General features: G+C 41.0%; 3 protein-coding genes across 3 annotated transcripts; all 3 read left to right on the plus strand.

Moving 5' to 3' along the window:
• Window positions 1-1,229: 1,229 nt before the first annotated feature.
• LOC121645928 (apolipoprotein A-I-like) lies at window positions 1,230-2,619 on the plus strand. The gene is made up of 3 exons (XM_041994718.1): window positions 1,230-1,339; window positions 1,432-1,576; window positions 1,666-2,619. Exons 1-3 carry the CDS (start codon window positions 1,297-1,299, stop codon window positions 2,267-2,269), a joined length of 792 nt encoding a protein of 263 aa, XP_041850652.1. The 5' UTR covers window positions 1,230-1,296; the 3' UTR covers window positions 2,270-2,619.
• A 1,260-nt stretch (window positions 2,620-3,879) lies between these two features.
• On the plus strand, window positions 3,880-6,949 carry LOC121645927 (T-box transcription factor TBX1-like). Its single transcript, XM_041994717.1, has 8 exons — window positions 3,880-3,911; window positions 4,024-4,198; window positions 4,320-4,421; window positions 5,250-5,421; window positions 5,508-5,663; window positions 5,749-5,816; window positions 6,016-6,116; window positions 6,351-6,949. The coding sequence occupies exons 1-8, from the start codon at window positions 3,905-3,907 to the stop codon at window positions 6,530-6,532; spliced, it is 963 nt and encodes a 320-aa protein (XP_041850651.1). The 5' UTR covers window positions 3,880-3,904; the 3' UTR covers window positions 6,533-6,949.
• A 373-nt stretch (window positions 6,950-7,322) lies between these two features.
• bace1 (beta-secretase 1) lies at window positions 7,323-21,816 on the plus strand. The gene is made up of 9 exons (XM_041994716.1): window positions 7,323-8,319; window positions 12,078-12,166; window positions 12,246-12,462; window positions 16,769-16,906; window positions 16,992-17,126; window positions 17,204-17,305; window positions 17,571-17,720; window positions 19,963-20,134; window positions 20,296-21,816. The coding sequence occupies exons 1-9, from the start codon at window positions 7,957-7,959 to the stop codon at window positions 20,532-20,534; spliced, it is 1,605 nt and encodes a 534-aa protein (XP_041850650.1). The 5' UTR covers window positions 7,323-7,956; the 3' UTR covers window positions 20,535-21,816.
• The last annotated feature ends 1,120 nt before the right edge of the window (window positions 21,817-22,936 follow it).

Genomic DNA, 22,936 nt, shown 5'->3' on the forward strand with positions numbered 1-22,936 from the left:
TAATTGAGTTTTACTGCATTTCAGAGAGCCAGATTGAATCAAGCTGTTGCCTGCTGTTTACTCTTCCTTGTTTTTCTTGGCAGCTTTTTTGAAAGAACAACATAAACCTGTAGAGCACCTCAACTGAAGTAATACAGGTTCATATTTTTAAAAAAGTAAAGTTAAAGTTTTCCCCGTTGTGTAGTATTAACACGTTTTCTTAACTTCCCAAAGTCAATGGCTTTGTGTTTTATGTCCATGTGGCAGCTTGGCCTCAAGAAAAATAAGAAAGGTCTTTATTTAAGGGAAAAAACTAAACGGGTGTTAAATAGCAACAGCCATTTGAGGGACTGAAAAGAAGGATAACTGTGAAATTTACAGTACGTGTCTGACCCTGATCATGTACAGTATATAGTCAATCTGTGGCCTAGTCTGTTGACGTGTGTTGCTGTGTGTGACGACTGATCTCGCAGCAGGTGACCGTTGAACCCTCAACCCAGTCCTCCTGCTGAGGGAGACGGCTGGGGGGTGAGGTCCACCTCCACGGAGACACACAGCCCTCACAGCTCCTCTCCTCCTCCCCCTTCCCACACAGACTCGTCCCTCACCAGGGCACTATAAAAAGTCTGCTCCTGCTGAAGTTCTTCAGTCTCGTCACCAACTCCAACAGGTAAGACAAGCAAACGCTGAGGCTGGAAGTGGAACCTGGGCTTTAGAGTAGGAGGCAGGAAAGGGTTAGGAAAAGTTTTTAATTTATTTCTTTTTTTAACTTTTTGAAACTTTGATGAAGTTAACTAAAATGTGTTTTTCTGGAAGGAAGACACTTTTAATTGGCAAATTTAAATGATTTACTTTTTTAGTAATTGCAATGCCAGAGAAATGCTGTTTAGCTCGATGTGATATTACAGCAGTTATTTCTATTTAAAGATGTTTCTGTGGCAAATACGTCTGGACAGAAGCTACCTCTGACAGCGTCCAGACTTCCTAATTCTATTTCTGTGTTTTGTTGCAAAACCTGAAACAAGATTATGAAGCAATCCGGACCCTATCTTCTTAAACTGTCTCACTAATCTATCCGGATTACAGCTTCTTTCTGTAGACAGCCACATGTTAAAGTAGCAAGTCATTTGGGCCAGTTCAGTCAAATATTCCTACGTTTAAGGCATTTAAATCTGCTCTATGTGAGGGATTTAAAGTTTAATGGATTAATTCATTTCCACTTTTATTTTTTTTATTTCTTTCTGTTTTTTAACTAATGTATTGAAACTGATTTAACTGTTCAACATGATGCCTCTTTTTCTTCTGTAGATCACCATCATGAAATTCGTGGCTCTCGCTCTCGCTGTTTTGCTGGCTGTCGGTGAGTACTGAACACACACTTTCTTTAACATGTAAAGCTTTAGGAGTTCTATCACACAGCCTAACTGTTTTCTTTCCTCATTCTCATCTCAGGCTCTCAGGCCGCTTCCCTGCAGGCCGATGCGCCCTCCCAGCTGGCCCATATCAGGTCTGTTGCGGATATCTACATGACTCAGGTGAAGGAAGGTGCCATCAAGGCTCTGGAGCAGCTTGATGACACTCCATACCAGGAGCTCAAGTAAATTTATTTTATATCTTTTTAAATTTCTGCTGTAGTCACTTTTTACAACTCTTTGCTGAAATGAATACACTCTCTTTCTTTTCCAGGGCCACCCTGGTTCAGCGCCTGGAGACCCTGCACGCTCAGATCAAGACCCTGCAGACCTCTGTGTCTCCCATGACTGACAGCGTTGTTAGCACCGTCTCTGATGCCACTGCAGATTTCCGTGCCAAACTCACGGCCGACATCGAGCAACTGAAAACTGAGCTCGAGCCCAAACGTGCTAAGCTTATGGAGGTCATTGAAAAGCACTTGGAGGAGTACCGCACCCACATGGAGCCCATTATCCAAGAGTACCATGCCAAGCACACCGCTGACATGGAAGCTCTGAGGGCCAAGATGGAGCCCATTGTGGCAGAGCTGCGTCAGAAGATGTCCACCAACATTGACGAGACCAGGGCCGCCCTGATGCCCATGGTGGAGGCTGTGCGCACCAAGCTCGTTGAGCGCCTGGAGAACCTGAAGGAGATGGCTACCCCTTACGTTGATGAATACAAGGAGCAGCTGAAGACGGCCTACGGCCAAGCTCAGTCCTTCAAAACCGATGATCTGGCTGCCTTGAGGGAGAAGATTGCACCTCTTGCCGAGGATATCAAGGCAAAGTTCTCAGCCATGTTTGCCCTCATCGCTGAAACCTTCACCAAGAACTAAATGCTCTGTGTTCCTTAAACTAACCTTACCTTCCTGTCTGTCCTACATCCATTCCACCTTTCTCTCCATTCCTACTTCTCTCATACACACCACCTCCTGCAATGAAGCTAGTGCCCAATTGACAAACAAAAATGGCGGGACTTTTTCTCTTCCAAGCAAACATCTCAGTTTACGCGCACATGCTCACCACATGCAAGCACACACATAGAGACACATGCATAACCATCTTTACACACTGCATTCCAACTGCTAACATTTTGTGTATGAATTGTATGTGAATCTTTGTGTAATTGTGAAAACTGTGCTTTGATGAAAGATACAGTTCAATAAACATCTAACTGTTTATACTATTCTGCCTCTGGGGATGCCTTTTTTTCTTTTTACCCAAATGAATGATCAATATCTATGCAGATGACACACTGCTATTTCACTGAGTATTTCACCCAAGTTTACTTTATTTCATGCCAGTAGTATTACTGTGTTCTAAATTTTTAGTTTGATTGAAAAATGTCCAGGGCAGGGGCCCACATTTAGCCTCACTGGAGCATTGGTGACCTTTGTGGGCCCTAAAGGTAATATCCCAAAGACACAGCGTTTTGAGATGTCATCACTGATTCCAAAGGTCCACTGGCAAAGAACAATAATAAAACAATCAGTTCTACTTGAGACTGTCATTAAGATCCCTGCAATATGTTTCTGTCTGTGGAAATGAAAGCTGTGATTAATGAGTTGATTAGAGAGGGACCCAGACTATTGACAAACATGATTCTTGTTGGGCTTTATTAGAGAAAAGCCTTGGGATCCCTCAGGGTGGAACTCTTCAGCACAATCCCATCATAGAGCCACATGAGGCTGAATAAACACCCTGAAAGCACATTGTGCTACCAGAAACTTTGAATTATCATCAGTACATATCATTTAATATATTTAATAATTTTTTATACTAAGTCCATTCACATTAACATAAATGAGTTTTAGTTTTATAACCACAGCATTGCCAGAATGTTGCCTTAAAACAAAATCAGAAATTTATGCCATGGTCAGATTTAATTATTAAGTGCCTCTCCAATAAATGTGGTGTTGAAATCTGCTCCTAAAAACAGTCTAAGAATAATAAAGGTAGTTGCCATCCTCATCTGTCCTCACCCAGCAACACAGAGCTGATTAGGGTGTTATTAATGTGCTAAATGCTAATCCGCTTCAGGCTTCAGGCTACAAGACACAAAAGTCAACAGATCAGAGATCTCTAGATGCTCCCAGAGCATTGTATGTGTGTGTGTACACACTCATTTGTGGGCCTGCACACATGCAAGCCTATGTAACTTTGATTAGTGCATGTCAGTGGCAGTATGAGTATTATAATGGATGAGGCAAGCATGGAGGTCCCCAGTGAGGGCTTTATGGTGTATAAAACCAGGTGGTTCCCTGGCCACGAACACTTTGTGCATCTAGATGTACGGTTTCCAACCTTCCAATAACAATGCAAAGCAAAGTTGTGGATTTTGGTTCTCAGCTGCTTTTTTGTATTATAATTTCTGACTTGTGAGTGGAAGAACTGAAAGGAAAGAACAGAAATAGTAGAGGAAAAAGCAAAATTATTTAATTGAATCTGATAATCTTCAAGATACTAAAAGCATGAACGGTAAGTGTTTTTGTTAATTCCAAACTAGCAGAGTTGAGTTAACTGTTTATTCATCCACTGTTTATTTGGTCAAATTTGAAGAACGAAAATTAATCAAAGGTTATCCTTTCAGGCCTTGTGTTGTCTCAGAGTTGCGACCTGTCTCTACCCTGCTGTGCAGACAGGGGGGCATTGTTGAGTGCTAAAGCCCTTCCGGTCAGTGGGGTCAGAGTTCAGCTGGAGATGCAGGCACTTTGGCAGCAGTTTAACCAGCTGGGTACAGAGATGATCGTTACTAAATCTGGACGGTGACTCAAGCCTCAACAACACATTTTATTGATATATCTTTTGTTGCTCTTTCTTTCCTTTTTTATTCTTTCTCCAATGTCCATTGATAAATATTTTTTATTTATTTTTTATAAACTGCAGGAGGATGTTTCCAACATTTCAAGTACGAATCTCTGGGATGGATCCCTCTGCTGAATATGTTCTGCTCATGGACTTCATTCCTGTTGATGACAAAAGATACCGGTAAGGCATACAGAGTGAGCAAAGCAGTACTTGAGTAGGATTATATGAAGTACTTAATAATAGTCAGCATCCCACCTAACGTGATCAGAGCGCGCTCAGTTTGAAGAATCAAGGGGGAATTCTGATAGCTTAATAGCTTCCCATAACAGAGAAGCAAAAAAAAAAAATTGCCATCTAAAACAGCTCAAACATTGAAAGTTCAAGCAAATGTCACATATGTTGAATAATAATGACAGAACTTTAGTGTGGACCCATGGCATTGTTAAATGTGGCTGACCAACAAATCCTTCCCTTGAGTCTGTCAGTAGTTGCTTCAGACTTATTGGACAGCTTCTTGCTAGATGCTACTTTTGCAAACTCTTAAAAGACGGTGCTAAAGCTTTTCCGGGCCTTGAATTTATTTTCCCTGTCTCGCATTTGGGGAATTTTGAGTAAAAAGTCATCAGCAGTGGGGCATGTTGGGTCAGTAACATCAGTTTTACAGCATACCTGGTGAGTCATGACATTTTGGTCTTTGCCAGTTTGGGTGTGTTTAACCAAATATGCTTTCATGTCCACCTAATGCACCTTAAATCTTTTTCAAAACAGGCAAAAACTATCTCATGCAAGCACATGAACTTACGTGTGCATTGGTGGAAGTTTTCCCACATTTTTCCTATTTTTATTCACTCTTTCTGGCCACATCTTCTGAACACGAATGAAAAATGGTCATAGAAATTAAGCTAATAGGTTCCTCAGAATTTCACAAAAAACAAACAAAATCTGATCTAGTTGATCATTATATTTTTTACATATTTCTAAATATTTCTACTCCTGTGTGTGTATCAGATATGCGTTCCACAGCTCTTCCTGGTTGATCGCAGGACGGGCAGATGTTGCAGCTCCAAGCAGGATGCACTTCCACCCAGACTCTCCTGCTCCTGGAGCCCAGTGGATGAAGCAGACTGTGTCCTTTGACACTCTCAAGCTCACCAACAACTTGCTGGATGACAACGGACATGTCAGTAGTTGTTTTTAATCTTTTTAACTTACTTTTTTCATGAAAGATCATGTAATTTGTTTTTCCTTTTAATGTGTCCTTTCCAGATGATACTGAACTCGATGCATCGCTACCAGCCGCGCTTCCATGTGGTGTATGTAGATCCAGCTCCTAACAGCCATTTAAATGCATACAAGAACTTCTGCTCTTTCTCTTTTCCTGAGACACAGTTCATGGCTGTTACTGCTTATCAGAACCACAGGGTAAGAAGCAGAACTTCTTTTTCATGGAATCTGAAAGATAAAAATTGTTGTGGCCCATTAAATATTTCACCTGCCTCCCTCTCAGATCACTCAGCTAAAAATTGCGAGCAATCCATTTGCAAAAGGCTTCAGGACTACAGACGCACAGGGATGGTGAGTCTTTATTAATTCAGTTTGCATGTGAAAAGACATTCATACATGACACCTTGGTGACTATTTATGGTAAAACTGGCATGATATAATTATGTTGAATAAGATTAAAATTAGTTTAAGTATAATGTGTTTGTACAGGCATGTACACTTTTGTCTATCATGACTATGTCACAACTAACAGTACTGTATGTGTGTGTAGGGATAATAATACAAGCCCCCTGGCTGTGTGCTGTCCACCAGAGGGCAGAGTTGAGGCCTTCATCCCCAAACAAGGAGAAAGGGGCTCAAAAACATCAACCAGTGAGTATTTTATTATGAAACACGTATCACATGAAAGCAAAATATATCTTATCAAAAATGGTTAAAATTACTTATGATTCATCAGTCAAAATGTTTAAGTGTTATGAAGCTGGAGCTGTAAAATCCAGCTATTTAAATCAGCAATGTGCTTAGAATATGGTTTTAACACAGAGAAAAAGCAATGATTTAGGTGTGAATCTTCAACTGTTTAAATATTTTCTTCTGGATTCACAGGACAGAAAAGCCCAGCCCCACAGCTGGCGGAGCAGTGTGAGCTATTCTTCCACGGGAAAGACATTATGGGGCCTGCCGTGCAGAGAAAAGACGGGGAGAGTTTATTAATACCTGCCCCTTGCTTTCATATCACCTCTTACTGGGACTGTGCAGGGTCCTCTCAAGAGAGAATGGACCTGTGATAGAGCAAGCAGATATTACACAGATTTATAAGTGTGCTTATGGTAAATGTAGTTAGTGTGGTCTGCTTTACAAAATTAAGTTATAAGAATCCTATAAATTATGCAACAGTACCACCGAACCATGATGTGGATGTCTAAATGATAGATGCATGATCACATTCACTATTAATAACAGTACTGCATAGCCACAGAAGTGAAGTTTAATAGATCATAGCACAGTAAAATAACTCAGCATACACTTAGAAGTGAAAATAAATATATCCCAAATATAAGTCTTGACAGAATATGATTAAATGAAGTAATAAAATCTAGTGTTGGTGTATCGTCACAACAATTTTGCAGCTGTAATACATTGGGTTGATCTTTGTGGCAATAAAACGCCATCATGAAATAATAGGTGTTCAGAAAATGCATTTATTGCCTGGCTGTGTGCATGTGGCTCTGAGTTCTTGAAGGAGTTCATCACCCATAATGCAGTGCTTCCCAGAGTTAATACCGGAAGTAACGGCGGGAGCTCGATAATGACGAAGGTTTTGCCTTCATATTAATAATTATTTATAAAAGAAATATGCGGGCTATATGTATTAGCTTGTCTTTTCTTGGAGAGTTTAGCATCATGTACTGGCTTGTATTAATTATTTGAAATGGACGGCCCGGCTCATTGAAAAAATTTATTCTCCTGACCGGAGCTGTTAAATTGATTTTTAACTGTATTTTGCTATCTTATTTTGAAAAACCCTCCAGGAAATGAGGCAGCTTGTGTAATTGAGCTTGACAACGTTCATGCGCGTGCCCTCGCAGCTCTGAAGGATGCGGCGGGGTAGATGGAGGAGGAGGAGGTGAAAGACTGGAAGGCGGAGAACGGAATGAACCGGTCGGAAAGGGGGAAGGATGCGGATTACGGTAGTCTGCCGGCCGTGGTTTTGGTCGTGTGACACGCGGATCAACTTTCAAAGACCTTCGGTTTGTTGACAGACGGAGCGCGAAGAGCCTGTGATTTATGCGTCGCCTCCAATTATCCGTGAAACAGAGGAAGGCTTGGCTTAATGGTGATTTCTGCCGTGACATATTTTGTAGGAGGCTGTTTGTAATGGTTTGAAGTAGTTTTTCTCCGCCCTTTCTTTTAATACTATAAGAAAAAAATCGGAGAAATCAAAGTGACCCCGTTCCTCTTCGTGTTGTGGGTCAACTGCCATCATGGTTTTAGCTATCATTTTAGCATCATCGCCACCTGATCTTTTCTTCCGTGCTGCTGCAGGCTGGATGTCAAACTGACGGGAGCGACACTATCCATCCATTCACCATTCATTCATTCTCTATACCTGCTTAATCCAGTCCAGGGTCGCGCGGGGGTGCTGGAGCCTATTGCAGCTGCTGTCAGGCGCGCCAATACTAAACAAAATACAAGTTAAACGCGTATCACCATGGAGGAGTCGACGTTACAGCCTCGCCGTTTGACGGTTATATTTATATGGACGACTATATTTCTGTTCAGCAGCGGACATTCCGCACCTGACTCCTCGGGCCTGTCTCTTGCCATCCGCGTGCCACTGCGGCAAGGCGCTCGTGGTGAGCAGCCACCGCCGCTACCACCTGCCGATGCCGCCGCAGCAGCTGCTACTGCTGTCTTCACCAACGCACGCGTTGCCGCGGGAAGGCATCCTGCGCGCAGACGGAGAGGAGCGGCAGCGGGCGGCATCAGCTTCGTGGACATGATCGATAACCTCCGTGGGAAGTCCGGTCAGGGGTACTACGTGGAGATGGCCGTGGGTTCTCCTCCACAAAAGGTGAAGGTTTGATTCGATTAAATGTCAGTGATGCATAAATTATCAATAGCTTTTGTCTTGTATAAAAGTATTTATAATAAAATAATTAAAAAGGGTGCTTTAGAAGTGTATAAAATATTAATTTAAGGAATGCATTCAGTATTTAGACTGGTCAGTGTATGTATTTGTTAGATACCTCTGGCTGTCCTTGTAAAATGCTAATTTCCGCTTTGATCTTGCCCTGTTTCTCTTTATTTAGTTTGTAATGTTATAATATCATGTCTGTTGTCTTAAATAGCAGATTACTCAACCCTTTCTGACCTCTTTTACTGTGTTTTACAACTTCAAAGTGGTCACTGAGTTCAGAGTTCTTTGGCACAAATAAAAACACACAATTTCACGTGCATTGCATAAATGCACCTATATGAGTTCTTCATTTAACCTTTACAACCCACCAGAAGACCCAAGGCATCTTTAAGTACCAGCAATTCCACAAACACGGGGTAGTATGCAAGGAAATTTTGCATGTTCCATATTTATATGGGGATTTTTATTTTAAAGTCAGTGGAGTACTAAAAGTTTATAATCTGAAATTCAGTGGTTGGCCCTTCAGTGACAGATGGCTGATGTGTGTGAGGATGAGAGAAAGGACTGAAAGAAAGTGACAGATAATGGGGCCATTAATTCTGCAGAGTGAGAACTGCCAGCTGGGTGCAGCTGCAGTGCACAGGCTGGCACACAGAGGGTGACGGCAGAGGGAGAGTCGGGGAGAAATGAGCCGGCAGAGGAGAAGAGGGAGAAGGTGACTGAGAATGAAACAGAGGAATGAATGAAAGGGGAAGGAGAGGAAGAGTAAGGAGTAAGCCAGAAAGAGAGAGAGGGAGTTTAAGAGAGGGAAAAAAGCAGGTGGGAGGGTGTTTGGTGGAAGTGTGACATAAAAAGGATGTGGGAGTCAGACAGGGAGTTCTCAGGAAACAAAAGAAATGACTGTAGAGGGATGAAAGCCTATTAAGATGCTCTATCTCAGAGAGATGCTGATGTTTCCACAAGCCGAGAGACTCTCTCCATCCCATGTTTTCACTCTTCTAATCTTTCTAAAGTAGATCTGTTTAAGGTGATATTTTCTTTACATCTTTTTTTATAATATGAATGTATGTTATAATGTCTTTATAGACCAGGTGGCGTCACTTAGCAACAGACCCAGCATCATGACCCTTGACCGTTGAATAATCAATATGAATGCAGTTACTGGAAAAATCTCTTTGGCACCCTTTTAATTTAGCTTGACCTTTAAATGCCTTGCAGCCTGAAATTAAAACCTTTTATATTCATTTCCTCGTTTTAATTAAGGCTTTATAAGCTGTAAAATGGCACAAAACACGAGTAAACAAAAACAGAAATCAGGATTAGTGCTCCAGGTTTCTGGAAGGACTTCCCAAAGCTCTTTTTTGGATGTTGGCTGTGTTGTGTTTCATTTCTGTAATGTTGAGGTCTGCATTCTGGGGAGGATTTGTTGCTCCATACAAGCTGTTTCCACAGATTTTCAATTCAGTTCTTGTGTAATTTAACAAATATCTTAATCTTTTCTCCCCATTTTCCTCGCTGAGCGCATCCTTCCACAGAGACCATCTCTGATAAAGTTCTAACGGTAATAAAGGTCACATTGCATCTCGAAGCTCCCATGTCTTTGCAGATTTTCTGCTCATAGTCTTCAAAAAGTTTTGTTTTAGGTCTTCTTCTTTTTGTACTCCACTAGTTAAGTTTCTTTATATCGTTGATATATCACATTTTCAGCAGATAGCTCTTTGGGAATCATCTTGTTGGTGCAAATATATTATGTTATGTCTCTTCAAACAGAATATCTTTGGCATTTGTTTTGTAATACACGCATCTGGAGAAATGGGAACAAATTAGATGTTTTGCAAGTATAAATATATTATTTAAAATAGTTTTTGTGTAGATACAACACTGGTTCATCCCTTTTGCTCGGTTACTTTTTCAACATTTTAACAACCTCATAAAGAAAAAAAAGCTATGAAAAATAATAACGATCAATATTTTTTAAACAAATGCCTGAGATAGGAGATAATAATACAGCAACTTAAGTTAAATAAAACTTGAAACAGAAATGGGATAACATAGCCTTACTTTTGGCATCATAACCCAGATCAATTGGTAGAAATGAATCAGGCTAGAATGAGTAAGATTCATTACAGTCACTGAAATATATGGAAGGTAAAGGGTTAATACTGCCAGTTAATATTGACTCATAGGTCATTTTTAAATGGCCTAACACAAAAGAAGGAGGAGGAAAAAATAAAATATTTCATCGAAGGGGATCAGGTGCAACGACTGGACTGAAAAAGCTGCTGATGCCCAAAGAAAAAACCATGAAAGAGCCTGGAGAACTATCACTCCGGACCACTGAAAGATTACCTGAACGTCTGTCTGCTTGGAAGTAAAGTAGCAAAATATAAAGAAATGAGGGGTGCACGGGGCAGTATTTTAGGAAATTATTATTATTAGTGGCACCAAACTAACCCAGATGATGTCATCGTTTTATGAATGAAGTATTGCTAAATTCTCACTGGAGGTTACATAACGCTGTAAATTATCTCTACATATATTTTTACAGCATGTAAATTCTATAGGAGTCCTCCCTTGTGTTTGTATGGTGATTGTGGCGCTGGGTCAAACAAAAGGGGATCAGTAAGGGCAGAAAAGTCTTGATATGATATGAAAAAAAAAGCCTTATTCATTTAGTGGATCCAATGCTGTTAAAATAACTTTGAGTCATTTACAGTAGCAATCAGATCCGTTGCAGTCTTTTCTGGTAACCACCAGATAGTTTTCTCTTTCATAGTGATGGATGGGGGGAGGGTAAACACAGCGGCTGGAACAGACAGGCTCTCTGCCAGGGAGGACAGGAAGACGGAGAGGAAGGGAGAGCAGGGAAAGACGTGAGGTCTGAGTGAGTCAGGATGCAGCATTTAGTATTCGTGGTGACTTGGAGAGTGTGTGCATGTTCATGTGTATGTGAAAGAAACAGCTTTATCCTGGACAGTCAGCAAATTTCTTTCCAAGAGAGGAGGACAGCCCGTACGTTGTTATGACTGATAGTAGCTGCGTTTGCAAAGAAAGTTCATGCAGGGGAAGAAAAAACAGACAAAGCCAGGATTTATTCCAGGCTGGAAGGCCCGGGCCTTGAGACAGTTGGATTTCTTTGGGTATTTTAAGAACCAATCCATTATTGAACATCTTGCTTTGGCTCCGTGGCTGCCTTTCTGGGTGTTTCTATCCCCCTGTGTATGTCCTTACCAACAATTTGATCTTTCTTTGAATCTGTCAGTCACAAATGATTCAAACTTTTAGTGAATGAATTAACCAAATGCACGAATGAAATAGTATTTTCCCTTCGTAGCTGCCTGTCGTCGTTCTCCATTCACACATTCACTGACTGTTTTGACTGATTGCGCAAAATATGATACTCACATAGCAGACAAAAGAGGAGGAGGTGAGATGGAGAGGGGTTGGGGGTAGAATGGGCAACATGAGAGGAGGGGAGGGTTGGAGTGAAGACAGAGAAGGGACTGAGAAGGACATTTAGGTCATAGGGAAGCATTGCAGGGCTCTTAAAAAAGGAGAAAAGATAGAAAGAGACGCAACAAAGAAGCAAAGATACTCATTTTTAGTAGTTTTTCAAAGACTGAAGCAGCCATTTGTCTTCCCATTTAATTTATAAACACTAATAAATACTTTTCTTCCTTTCTTGTCATTAGTTAAATATCCTTGTGGACACTGGAAGCAGTAACTTTGCTGTCGGAGCAGCTTCTCATCCTTTCCTGCGGAGATACTACCACCGTTCACTGTAAGTAGTGATACCGCTGTCAAGAAGAAAGCAAAGACAGCAAAGTAAAGTCATTTTCTTCTCCTCTGTCCGTTCACAGCTCCAGTTCATACCGCGACCTGGGTAGGAGTGTGTACGTTCCCTACACTCAGGGTCGCTGGGAAGGGGAGCTGGGCACTGACTTGGTCTCGGTGCCTCATGGCCCCAATGCCACGCTGCGCGCCAACATCGCTGCCATCACCCAGTCAGATCGATTCTTTATCAATGGATCTAACTGGGAGGGAATCCTGGGACTCGCATATGCCGATATAGCCCGGGTAAGAACATCTCACATGGCCATTCCCATTCTGAGTGATCATATCACTCAGTTCCCAGGAAACACAGCACTTCTTGGTTACTGCCTCATAAAGGGAATAAGACTAAATTAGCCTTGAATGGAAAAATGAATCATTTACAGTAACGTTTTGTAAAACATGACATTGGACTGGAAAAAGAAGTGAGAGGGCAGAAGAAATTTTAGTTCAATATTTGTGCTGCGTTGCCACTGAACATGCTGTAGAAGTAATCATTTCCAAGTTCTTAGCTGGAAAATGTAACTGGAATACCCCAAATTGAAATTTCTGACCTGGAAATCAAAAGAACTTAACCCATCCCTGATCTCAAAACCAATCATGGCCACCCAGCATATATTAATGGGGGAGACAGCCAAAGTAAGACACTATTTACTAACACTATGTCGGTTTGTATTTCATTAAATCAGTTGCTCAACACACATATTTTTGTGGTGTTTACAGTGTAATGTGTTGCTACTAGCTTGTATTGCTTCCTTGTTTAAATGAGAGGAGTCATATAAGAAGAAAGGAAAGGACAAAGCTTATTCCCACATTATTCCCTGGTTTTGGGCCTGGTTTGCTGCATTTAGGCCAGCATGGCTTACCATCAGTCAGTCTTTTTAAGAAGTTCAGCCTTCACCATTACATTAAAAAATTTAAACAAAAAAAGCATCCAAAGAAACTCCCTCCTAACAGACAGGTTCAAAGAGTTACAATCAGCCAAACTCATCATCAACTCGTCAAGTTAGCACATAAACACTTGGAGCTGCTTTGTTCTTTTTGTACTTTACACCGCCACCTGCCATACCGATGAACCAATTCAACATATTTTAGGATACATTACCACCGGGATAATCCAGGGGACTCGGTTTGATAGGGCAGGGAATTCTGAAAATGTTCACACCTTGGTTAGATTTGCTTTCACGCTTCACTCTACTCAAGTCGATAAACCACCTCCACCGCGTCACGCAGCAACAGCAACTGCTCGATTAATTTGGCTCCCTGTGCGAATTTGGCTCCCTGTGCTGGCCTTGAATGGCTGGTTGAAAGCTCCCTGGAATGTTTTGTTGATGGACGCTCAGTCCCCCACCTTCCCCTCACCCTCTTCACGGGCGATGGACTTCAACCTGGATCAGCCCTCAAGGATGCCCCACTATCATCAGGTGGCAGAGACTGTGAGGGAGAACTGGGACAAAGTTCATATGCCCACTACTACGCACACACATACATCATACATGCACCACACTCAAGTACACAACTACAGATACATCCCCCCGTGATTCACTGCCTGGGCTGCTCCTTACCCCGCTCCTTCCACTCCCTGGCGGCGGGTCGACTGGTCAGCTGCGTCCGGACTTGCTGTGATGGGAGACCCCCCCCCCCCCCCCCGCCACGTGTTTCTGATGTTGTGATTGTCTGAGTTTTGTTCTTTATGTACTGAGGAGTGTTTTTTGTATCTCAATAATGGGCCCTTAGGCCCAGTGTGGAGATGCCTTTTTTTTTATCCTCTCCAGCTACATCTTACTCCCCTAATGTTACCTTTCACCTATATCTAAGACAAGGAGCGCTGTAGAAACGGCTGCTCCGTCAGTCTGCCTGTTCCTGTTGTGTTATATGTTGTTTTGTCTAGTCTTGGATGGGTTGTACTGAAAACATGAATTTCCCTGCAAGGGATTAATAAAGTATTTCTGATCTGATTTCTGATTCTGATATGGGGAGGAATTCCCCTAAACGACCACTGTGCAAAGAAGAAGAAAATCTGGTTTATTTTTTGGCCAGTAAATAATGGAACAGTACATTTATTCAGTCTTGGGGTTTTCCGTTTCTTTGGTGTTAAAACTTAATGCGGTTTCTGTCCAATATGAGCAGCAGGGAGGACGTGAGATACCCAACATGTTGCATACGTCACGGCACCAGACACAGTTCACTCCCAGTTTTCAAGCAGACCAGAGTTCGCTTCTTTGGTCCACACCAGACTACAAATGCGTGCTGACACTTCTCCAAATGGACCAGACATGGGAGCAGACCAGGGTTTGCTTAAAGCTGACCAAACTGTACCAGCGTTAATGTGCCCCATTTAATGACTCGGACGTCTCTGGGCTGCAATAACATGGAGTGAATAGAGCTGCTGAATGGTGTGCCAGAAATGCTCTCAAAATGATCACAGCTAAAACAAATTAGAAATTATATTTGGACACCACCTGGCTGTCCATATGTTTCTACTGCCATCCGTAAGAAGACAGGTACTATCCTATAAATACCTAATCATCATGATTGACCAGCTTTTCTCCTGGAAAGACCTCAGTAAATATGATCTGCAAAAGAACAAAAAGGATCTATTTCCTCTGGTCTTTTGGGGCAAGTAAACAAGTACTTCTGCAGTACTGCAGTACCACTTGGTACAAAAGTTTGTCAATGGTGGAAAAATCAAAGCTGCACTAAAAAATGGAAATCTGTTCCTTGATTAAAGGATAACCATTACACATCCTGTGTGACTCATCCTGTCATAAATATATGCTGAGACTGTTCAAGAATATAACGTCCGACCCAATTCATATTTTTTGTACCTTTATTTTAACCCATTAAAATGTTGGAGATCCAGTTCTCATTTGCAAACATGAACTGGCCCATGTCCAGCCAGACGGTAAGACTTGTTCTGTGTGTTGTTCGCAAAATACAAACTTTTAACCTCTGGCCAGAGATACAGGTTTCCAAAGATCAATAAAGTTGGATAGAAAAACTCTTCTGTACATTAGTCAATTCTGAAACTAAACATGTAACTTTATGGGACTAAAAACTAAAACTTAGAATTAAAAGCCATCTTTTGCTCGTCTGATACTGTGTGTGAAATGTAAGTGTATTGTAGATTGTGTCTATTGTATACTGTCCTGTTACCTTGTGTGTGTGTGTGTGTGTTAACGTCTGAGGTTTTTGGAGGTGATGATTTAAATGTGTTAAACTTACAGGTTTGTATTGTTTCTGCAAACAAACATTCAAACCAATTCATTGTGATCTAATTAAGACAAATCCATATTAGTCCAACTCATAGTCACTGCGTTCATACAAGCCATTCATAAGAAATAACTGCCTAGCTAAGAAAAATCAGCGGATTGCATCAAATCTTGACTTCAGTTTAGTGCTGGGTGGTATGACCAAATTTCTATATCACGGTATTTTTAAAAATCATGTCGGTTTCACGGTATTTGACTTTTTTTTTTCCCTTGTGCATACTGTGTTAATCATATTATTGTGATAAGAATTACTGCAGTAGAGTGGTTAAGACTACCCTATTCAAAAAAGAAACATTTCCACATTAGTATTACATGTAATACAGGTTTGCATGGCCCCGGTCAGTCAGTTTTCAGAGGGTGGCGTACCTTTAGCAAACGCTTCCAAAAGTGACGTCTGACTCGCCTGTCCTCTAGCGTCACTTTTACCTGATGGTATGGAAGACGCTGCTTTTAGTTTAATGCACTCCTGGTACTCCAAAGCATGTTTACGGCTAAGGTGATGCAGCAAATTGCTCGTGTTACCACCTCCGGCGACAACTTTAGCAGTAAATTGTTGTCTGGTTCACGTCCGACCTTTTAAACCCGAAGTACCTCCAGACAATAGACACAGCTCCTTTTTTCGGCAAAAGTTCTTCTGGGTCATCATCTTCAACTTCTGTTTCAGAGGCTCCCCATTTTCATCACGCTCAACAACGTCACAACTACTTGCGCTCTGTTCCGTGTGTGTTTAGCTGCGCAGCAATGAAATACGTCCCCTGTGAAACAATGTACCACCGCGCTGCGTTCCGGACATATTTAGGCTATTTAAACCGGTGTTGCCGGTATATGAAAAATTCATATCATAACAAAAATAAAAACCGGTTTTCGGTGCAAACCGGTATACCGCCCAGCACTACTTCAGTTCCATTCCCTGTCCTGAGCATAAACAGGGCAGCAGGCGACAGTGGAAAGGAAAAATCTCCAGCACAACCCGGCTCATCCGGTTGGGGTGGAGAGGACAGGACAGAGGGATCAACAAGCACTACGACCTGCAGCCTGCTGACAGAGAGAAGAGAAACAAGTTAATGATGCCAACTCTGTGCCATGTATAAATTTACAAATGGAAAATGAACCGTATCGTCTCTCATTCGGTCACGTTTAGACTGAAACAAATCCTTCTAAAAGGGTAAAACCTTCAAGCGCCCCAGATGGAATTTGAGAATTACTGATCGGAAGAGGAAAATCTTTAGACACTTGGTCACTCTCAAGACAGTTTTCTTGTATATCTCTTTCTCTTCCAGCCTGATGAAACGCTGGAGCCATTCTTCGACTCTTTAGTCCGCCAGACCTCTGTCTCCAACCTCTTCTCTCTCCAGCTGTGCGGTGCAGGCTTCACCCAAAACTACTCCCTGGGCAGCTCCACAGTTGGCGGCAGCATGGTGACACACCCACTCACATACACTCAGATCATCTAATGGTGCACATTAATGAGCCTGGAATCAGATTTTTCTACTGTGCCCTTAGATCATCGGTGGAGTGGACTCGTCGCTGTATGTCGGAGAGCTTTGGTACACTCCCATCCGCAGGGAGTGGTACTATGAGGTCATTATCGTACGTATTGAGGTGAACGGTCAGGACCTCAACATGGACTGTAAAGAGGTGAGAGCAGATTGAAGAAAAAGTGATAAAAGCTGCCATAGATTTGCCATATGTGACTCTTTCACTGTCTTCTACAGTACAACTACGATAAGAGCATTGTGGACAGTGGCACCACCAACCTTCGCCTGCCTAGAAAAGTTTTCCAGGCTGCAGTCAAGGCTATAGAAGCAGCTTCCTCGGTCAGTTCTTACTATAATTCAAATAGCCTCTCTGAACTCTGAAATACTCTGAACTTCTGTTTCTTTTTGTGCTGATGTAGCTGCTCCAGACAACACCCGTCCCTTTAGATATCGTGAAAGCAGATGATGCCGTTGACAATAAAAGGCTTCAACAATTAGCCTGATTATTGTTACCTGATCGAAGCACATCCACATCTGAACCTGATATATACTGAGCCGTCATTATAGAAGAGTGAATGAACGTCCCTCTGATTCTGCTTTTCAGACGGAGCAGTTTCCCTCTGGGTTCTGGCTCGGAGAGCAGCTGGTATGTTGGCAGGCCGGCACCACACCATGGCACATCTTCCCAGTTATCTCCCTCTATCTGATGAGTGAAAACCGCAACCAGTCCTTCAGAATCTCCATCCTCCCACAGGTAAATACAACATCTGCTTCTGGATCAGAATACAGTTGCTTAAATAAGACATGATAGTTAATAATATTAATGTGATAATTCAGCAAATTCACATAACCATAAATATGTTTAATATGAACTTTGAGGGTTTAAGTTGTGAGTTTGCACGAGCAAGATATTGTAAATAATTTCACAATTACCACAGCATAAAGCTGAAGTATGACGTGAACGTCCTTGGTCTTACTGGACTCCTTAACTTCTGCCTATGACAGTAAATCAGTACAGGGTATGTAGAAAACTTGGGAATTTTTATAAAATGCAACTAAAATGAAATCTTTAATTTCTTAATTTGTTTGAACATTACGTTTTATACAAATTCTCCCTAGAAGCTTGTATTTCATTGTTAACCATGACAGGAAATTGTTCCATCCTAGAGCATTTTTTCCCCATAATTCAAAGGAAGCGCACTAAAAGGGGAAAAAAGACCACGATTACAGCTGTGACTCAGAAATGCCTTGATTGGCTCCATATGGGATGCTCATGAACTCCAAGCAGCCTTCTTCTCCCATCTGTTTTAAAGTATTGTAAATTACACTGAAACACGCTGGATGCAGTGTGTATATGCAGGAAAACTCAGAAATGTACAAAGCAGCTACAAACATTATGTAACTGGTAACAGTTCAACCACTGACAGCTATCTTTTAGTTTGCACTGAATAATACAGATTAAAAAAAAGTGTGAGCGCCCTCTAGTGGATAACTATGCAATTACACCACAGTTTCCATGTTAATGGATGTAGCAGTTTTATTATTATTATTATTATTATTATTATTATTATTATTATTATTATATTTTCTAGTTTGTGATAAACCAACAAACTGCAGGCACACTGGTTAGGCTGCACAGCGAAGACATTAACCACTATTTTCAGACTAGACTTTTTCCCAGTGGTACCTTAAAAATCATGCATACATTAGGACTGCTGCAACAAAAGTTTGTAAGAATTTGAACAGTTTTAAATGTCTTAAAGGTAAAGATAAAAACATTACTGTCTAATTTTCTAAGCCAGATTATTATATTGGTTTGCTTAGTATAGTTTTAGAGAGATAAAAGGTAAGGAGCACGATCCTAAAGAAAACTTAGGAGGCTAAAACCTCATCTTAACAATCAGCAACCACGAGCTCCTCCACGAGCCGCCCAGCACCCTGAAAATTTAAATAACTGATGCCCACAAAGACCAACAAGGCTGTTAGAAGATAGCCCAGCATTATCAGGTACCGGTCCGTTTGTTAATAATTTGATTAATAGATGTCAGGTGACAAGTGATGGGGGTCAGGTTGAAGTTTGGAAAACCAAAAGAACTTAATGACAGAACTATTTGTAGGAATAATGACAAACTGGCTCTGGAAACCTATAGGATTAAGTAAATTCTAGCAATATTCTGCACAAATATGACCCTCATGGAAGTGTCACCATCAGAAAACCTTTCCGGTGAATTATTAGAAATGCACCTCCAGAACTGTGCAAATACAAACAAGACTAGTGCATCTTGGAAGATGTTCATGTGTGGATAGATGAAGTTCATTGCTGCACTGAGCAAAGATATATTTGGAGAAATTAAGGTGGAGAATTTGAATAATTTAATTCATTTAATGAGCAGGAAATTCTAAGAGTAAATTTCACCACCTGTTAAAAAAGGAAAGCCAAAGATATGAACAAATAGCACAACAGGTGTAGTGGTAAAAACTGCCATGACCCTCACAGGCCTCACATCTGATCACCGTAGAAAATCTGTGGATATACCTCAAAAGAGCATTGTATTCTGGTTGGCCAGAGAAACTCCTTTTTCTGGAAAAACCGCCTAAAATCCTTTAAAATTCTGGTAAAATAAAGAAATGATGTTTGGAAGAAATGATGACCCATTCTGCATGCAACTACTAAAAGCAAATGGTAAAAGCTCTGCACATGTAGAGCATCTTTAAACATCTTTAAACTTGCATGTATAGTTGCTCTGTGCCTGTGATTCCCCTTCTATGTATAAAAATAAACCAGATTAACTTCCAAAATGATCAGTCCATAGATATTACATTTGTTGAACTTGCCTTTAAATGCTCAGGAAAATCTCCTGGAGACAACAAACGGATGAATTAACAGTAAAATCAATTAAAGGCATACAGTTTACCTCAAGATATTTGCTCTTCCTTTTTTTATCCTCAAGAAATAATGAAAATATACACCAAAACATATTTTTTTGCTTACACAGCAATACCTGCGGCCAGTAGAAGATGTTGCCTCTGCTCAGGAGGACTGCTATAAGTTTGCCGTGTCTCAGTCCAGCACTGGTACCGTGATGGGGGCCGTCATCATGGAGGGCTTCTATGTCGTCTTTGACCGTGAGAAGAAACGCATCGGCTTTGCCGTTAGCACCTGCCATGGTGAGGATGAGAGGATGGAGGGATGGTATGAGGGAAGAGAGAAACAGGTTTATAGTGCAAAAACAGAAGAAATGTTGGGATGGAGGGATGAGATGAGACGATACAGGATATTATTATTCTCATGTTTCTTAGACTCTTTCAACCTCTTCCCCCGTTTGCAGTGCACGATGAGTTTCGAACAGCCTCCGTTGAGGGCCCGTTCCACGGCGTCGACCTGGAAGACTGCGGCTACAACATCCCCCAGACGGACGAGTCCACCCTGATGACCATCGCCTACATCATGGCGGGAATCTGCGCTCTCTTCATGCTGCCTCTGTGTCTCATGGTGTGCCAGTGGCGCTTCGCCCGCTGCCTCCACCCACACGGGGACTTTTCAGATGACATATCACTCCTAAAGTGAAGAGGAAGGAGAAGTTGGAGACAGGAGATGTGGACACTTGAACCGCAGGACAGAGATGGCTTTTGTTATAAAAAACATTGCAAAATGAAGGTGCTGTTCCATGTCAGCTTTGAAAAGATTATTCAGGAATATGATTTAAAAAGTAACGGAAATGCCGACATACACAGTGAGCCTTGCTGCCCTCGAGTTGTTTGTGGGGATAACTTAAGCCATTATGAACTTAAGGGACAAGCAAGTGAAAGATGCTGGCGGCAGCATCAACGTTGCCTGTTTAAGCTACCTATGCAGATCAGCATGGCTAGAGAAACCGAGGTGGGGAAAATGCAAAACAAACTAAAACGAAAAATGTGCTGTTTATTATAAATAGTGTAAAAACAAACCACGGAGATGGACTGGATTTGGATATTGGAATTTCAAAAGATTGGTCTCTTAGCTTTAAGTACTTTGAAATTGTGGGAAAGATCCCTTAAATAACAGCCAAAATGGAGACGAGGAGTCCACGTGCAGGGGTTTGTTATGGTGTGATCTGAGCACAGGAACATGTGGTTACATGTGTTTGTTGCTCTTATGTTTGTGGCTTCCAGGTGAAAGAAGTGTGAGCATGCCTGTGTGAGTGTGTGTGTACACAGCTATTTTGATTGAAAATTATAAAAAAAAATTTAAAGAAAATGTGAAAGAAGTTACTTATAAAATGAGAGAATGATGCCGCATCTATAAAATGCCACTATGTTGCACATGCCAGCGAAAAATCCTGCAAAGCAAATGAAGTATGCATAAAGAGGCTGTTAAATATAAGACTGTAAGGCATTTACAGTGTGAAACCGGTCCTGCTTGGTGTGAAACTGAGGCTACTGATCACAGTCAATATCAGATGTCACTTCTTCTTCTTACACTGATAGCTTAAATGTATCTATTGTACATAAAACGTCTGCATTCCAGATCTTTTATTTAAACACAAAGTTCTTATCCCTGCAAATTATTGTTGCACCCATCTGATGATTTGCACATGTAACACATTACATGTTAACAAAGACTTAATAGGGCTCCTTTCATGAGACACAAACAACCTAACTCACTATATTTTCCAGTGGGGACCATTAACGCTTAGACAAAGAAACCAGCCTAAAGTATGTTACACACTAAAGAACTTATTTACATCTATAAGGGACTGTTTGTGTTGTCTCTACACAAGCTGTAAATAGATCAACTCAGAACTGGATATTTATCTGTCAGGTGCTGGACTCACTGTTGAACCAATAAAGTACTTATTGTAACTGTAAAATGTCTCAGGATTTTCATTTAATACACACTCATGTTCAACCAATGAATGCACACACATCCAGTTTAAGAGTGCTGAAAAAGTTATAGTTAATAAATTTGTTTAGCATCGATACATGACTAAAAACACTCCAGCATTTACACTTAATGATATTCTTTTAGTTATGTAGTGCATGGTGGGGTTGTTTTCTGTGTATAAACAACTACAATAATATTATATATTGTATTAAATGTAATTAAAAGCATCTCCCATTATGAGGCAATCTTATGACTTTAACCCTCTGGTGCATGAATTATTAAAGAACAGTACCACATTTTTTTTAAATAAAATATTTTACTTCTACAGACATGCACATTCATGTTGCTGCTTTTTAATCTTATTTTAACTTTTACTTAGTGTATTGATTTTTCTATTTGATCTGTGAAAATATTTATAAAATAATATATTGTCATATTAATATAATATAACATTTCTATAAAAACACCTGTATAATTTTCTTGTCCTGTTTATCACTGAGGCGAACTTGGTAATTATAATGTATGTATATATACTATCTCAAATGTAGTTATTCTTTATTCGTGGTAGAGTATTGGTGACTCGCTAATGTCCAATGAAGTTGCTAATGTTGCGGGTGTATGATCCACACCCACGCATACATTTAAAAACAGTCTTTAAATATGTGTCCACTGTAGTGGACACTATGCAACAAAGGGTTAAATTAAAGGTCCCATATTATGCAAAATTCTCTTTCTGAAGGTTTTCTAACAGTCATTTGTGTCCTCAAAGTCTGTGTATGAGGCCCAAGAATGAGAAAATTCTGTCTCATCTCTCACTTGCTTGCTCCACTTTTTAGTGAATGTGTGCTCAAATGGGTGAGTCTGAGATCTTTCCCTTTATGACCTCACGAAGGGAAATAAGCACTGCCCCTGGTAGTGGATGCTGCCATTGACCCGCCCCTCGGCTTGCTGAGCCTGTCCTCTAAAATCACTGAGCGGGCACCAGCAAAAGCCAGATCCTCTTCCAGAGAGTGGTGTGGACAGGCACCACTCATGAACATTTAAAGGTTCAGACACAGAAATAGCCTGTTCGGATTTAAAGCTCATCAGAGCCACTTCTGGAATGG

The sequence above is a fragment of the Melanotaenia boesemani genome, chromosome 9, assembly GCF_017639745.1.
Source record: "Melanotaenia boesemani isolate fMelBoe1 chromosome 9, fMelBoe1.pri, whole genome shotgun sequence".
NCBI lineage: Eukaryota > Metazoa > Chordata > Actinopteri > Atheriniformes > Melanotaeniidae > Melanotaenia > Melanotaenia boesemani.

What these genes read in the sequence shown, in the direction of transcription:
- LOC121645927 (XM_041994717.1), top strand. An exon ending in ACTACAGACGCACAGGGATG is followed by an intron (nt 5,817 to 6,015) that starts GTGAGTCTTTAT and finishes ATGTGTGTGTAG; the next exon opens with GGATAATAATACAAGCCCCC. An exon ending in GGGCTCAAAAACATCAACCA is followed by an intron (nt 6,117 to 6,350) that starts GTGAGTATTTTA and finishes CTGGATTCACAG; the next exon opens with GACAGAAAAGCCCAGCCCCA.
- LOC121645928 (XM_041994718.1), top strand. Translation starts at nt 1,297, where the DNA reads ATGAAATTCGTGGCTCTCGCTCTCGCTGTTTTGCTGGCTGTCG. An exon ending in CGCTGTTTTGCTGGCTGTCG is followed by an intron (nt 1,340 to 1,431) that starts GTGAGTACTGAA and finishes TTCTCATCTCAG; the next exon opens with GCTCTCAGGCCGCTTCCCTG. An exon ending in ACTCCATACCAGGAGCTCAA is followed by an intron (nt 1,577 to 1,665) that starts GTAAATTTATTT and finishes TTTCTTTTCCAG; the next exon opens with GGCCACCCTGGTTCAGCGCC.
- bace1 (XM_041994716.1), top strand. Translation starts at nt 7,957, where the DNA reads ATGGAGGAGTCGACGTTACAGCCTCGCCGTTTGACGGTTATATTTATA. An exon ending in CCACAGTTGGCGGCAGCATG is followed by an intron (nt 16,907 to 16,991) that starts GTGACACACCCA and finishes CTGTGCCCTTAG; the next exon opens with ATCATCGGTGGAGTGGACTC. An exon ending in CTATAGAAGCAGCTTCCTCG is followed by an intron (nt 17,306 to 17,570) that starts GTCAGTTCTTAC and finishes TCTGCTTTTCAG; the next exon opens with ACGGAGCAGTTTCCCTCTGG.